Source organism: Gadus chalcogrammus, chromosome 15 (assembly GCF_026213295.1).
Source record: "Gadus chalcogrammus isolate NIFS_2021 chromosome 15, NIFS_Gcha_1.0, whole genome shotgun sequence".
Taxonomy (NCBI): domain Eukaryota; kingdom Metazoa; phylum Chordata; class Actinopteri; order Gadiformes; family Gadidae; genus Gadus; species Gadus chalcogrammus.
In genome coordinates this window covers 16,496,646-16,498,241 of record NC_079426.1, presented here as the reverse complement: position 1 = coordinate 16,498,241, position 1,596 = coordinate 16,496,646, and the positions used below count along the sequence as shown (strand labels likewise).

The 1,596-nt window shown below is 42.8% G+C and overlaps 1 protein-coding gene across 1 annotated transcript in view; it reads right to left on the bottom strand.

Moving 5' to 3' along the window:
• Positions 1–185: 185 nt before the first annotated feature.
• LOC130405036 (high choriolytic enzyme 1-like) overlaps positions 186–1,596 on the bottom strand; it is a 10,449-nt gene continuing 9,038 nt past the window's right edge. The window contains exon 3 of the mRNA XM_056609990.1: positions 186–218. Within this exon, the coding sequence (XP_056465965.1) occupies positions 186–218 (33 nt within the window). The remainder of the gene's footprint in view (positions 219–1,596) is intronic.

Here is a 1,596-nt window from a genome sequence, read left to right as displayed (position 1 = left end):
TGTGAGAGAGAGAGAAAAAAAATCGATATCTACTTGGTTGGCTTGTGTCTTTCAATAATAATAGTACTTAATAATATTAATAATATTAATAATTATTATCATGATAATGAGGGGGTCAACGATAGCTTTATTATCAAATAAAAAGTGAATGGGTCATTGTGAAACTAAGCTGAGGACTCTTTCTGTTAGGTGGTCACACTGAAGATGTGTAGGATGCCCTGTGCGGTAGCAGAGACCATGACACGAGACGGGTTATCGAGCTCATTAGACTAAACCCCCTATTCATGTCTGAATCAATCTCACGCCGTCTGATTTGGTTTAGAAACCAAGTAATGGGCTTATTCAATCATGGATCTTTTTAAAGTCACTGATATGTAGGCGGCAGGCCTTTGGAGAATGGCTCCATTTCAAAATTATAATGTCAAGCTTTATCGGCTCGGATTGCATGTCCCCCCCCCCCTCTCCTCCCGTCCCCCTGCCCCCCCATCTGCTCCCCCCTGTGATAAAAGGACTTGAGACGACTCCGAGATAAGAAGATGGAGTCTAGGCAGATCTAGTAGGCAGATATGATTTGACGCTAATAGCCTTCATTTGTTGATATGTTGATGTGCTGAGTGTGTTTGTGTGTGTGTGTGTGTGTGTGTGTGTGTGTGTGTGTGTGTGTGTGTGTGTGTGTGTGTGTGTGTGTGTGTGTGTGTGTGTGTGTGTGTGTGTGTGTGTGTGTGTGTGTATGTGTGGGTTGCAGTTTGGCTATGTCTATTCTTTCCTGCGGACTAGATTGAACGATACAGGATCACAAACTGATCTCTCCTGCCTCCCCTTGTCAGAATATACATGAATACATAGATGTAAATATAGTATAGCATGTCAGTCAGAACCACCCTTGTGCAGTATTATAATAGTTTTTTTGTGTTCTGCTACAAACAGGATGCTGTCTGTGTGCATTGAAATCAGTATTCAATGCGAGCACAGGGTTGCGTATGTGTTGATTGGAAACCGGTAATTGCCAGACTTGTATTATCTACGACATGGTGGAATATGTTCACACTGCGGCAGTGCACCTCCAGCGCTGCATGCTTTAAAGTCTAGTTAGAGAAAGAAAGGCTTCTTCATTACACTTGAAAGCCTTCCACCTCCTCCCATGGCCATGGAATCTGTTTTTAAAGGTCTGGAAACAGACGTAAAATAGGGGTTGAATTATTAAAGAATGGTCTGAAAACCTTCTAGTTTCAGACTTAATTTGAGCCGCAATATAGCACAACATCAACAACTGCCGGCTTCTAAGACAAGAAAACACAGTGAGGTTGCCTCGGCAGAATTGCTTGGTTGACGTGAGTATATTGGTCGGTTGAATTCCAGCACCAGAATACATTGTGAGCCTCCACAAAACCTTCTCAAGCACCACACAAACCATTTCCCCATAGGAGACTGCAGGCTTTCTCTTTCTGTGCCTCTGATTCATGCTGGGGCAGAACGTCTGTTGCAGTCCTTCTAACAAAAAAAAACACTCCAAAATAACTGGATGAAGTCTATTTTCATCGAAAGGAAAACAGCAAAAGGGCTCCAGTGTCTAGATTCAGCAGTGAGCATGCATGT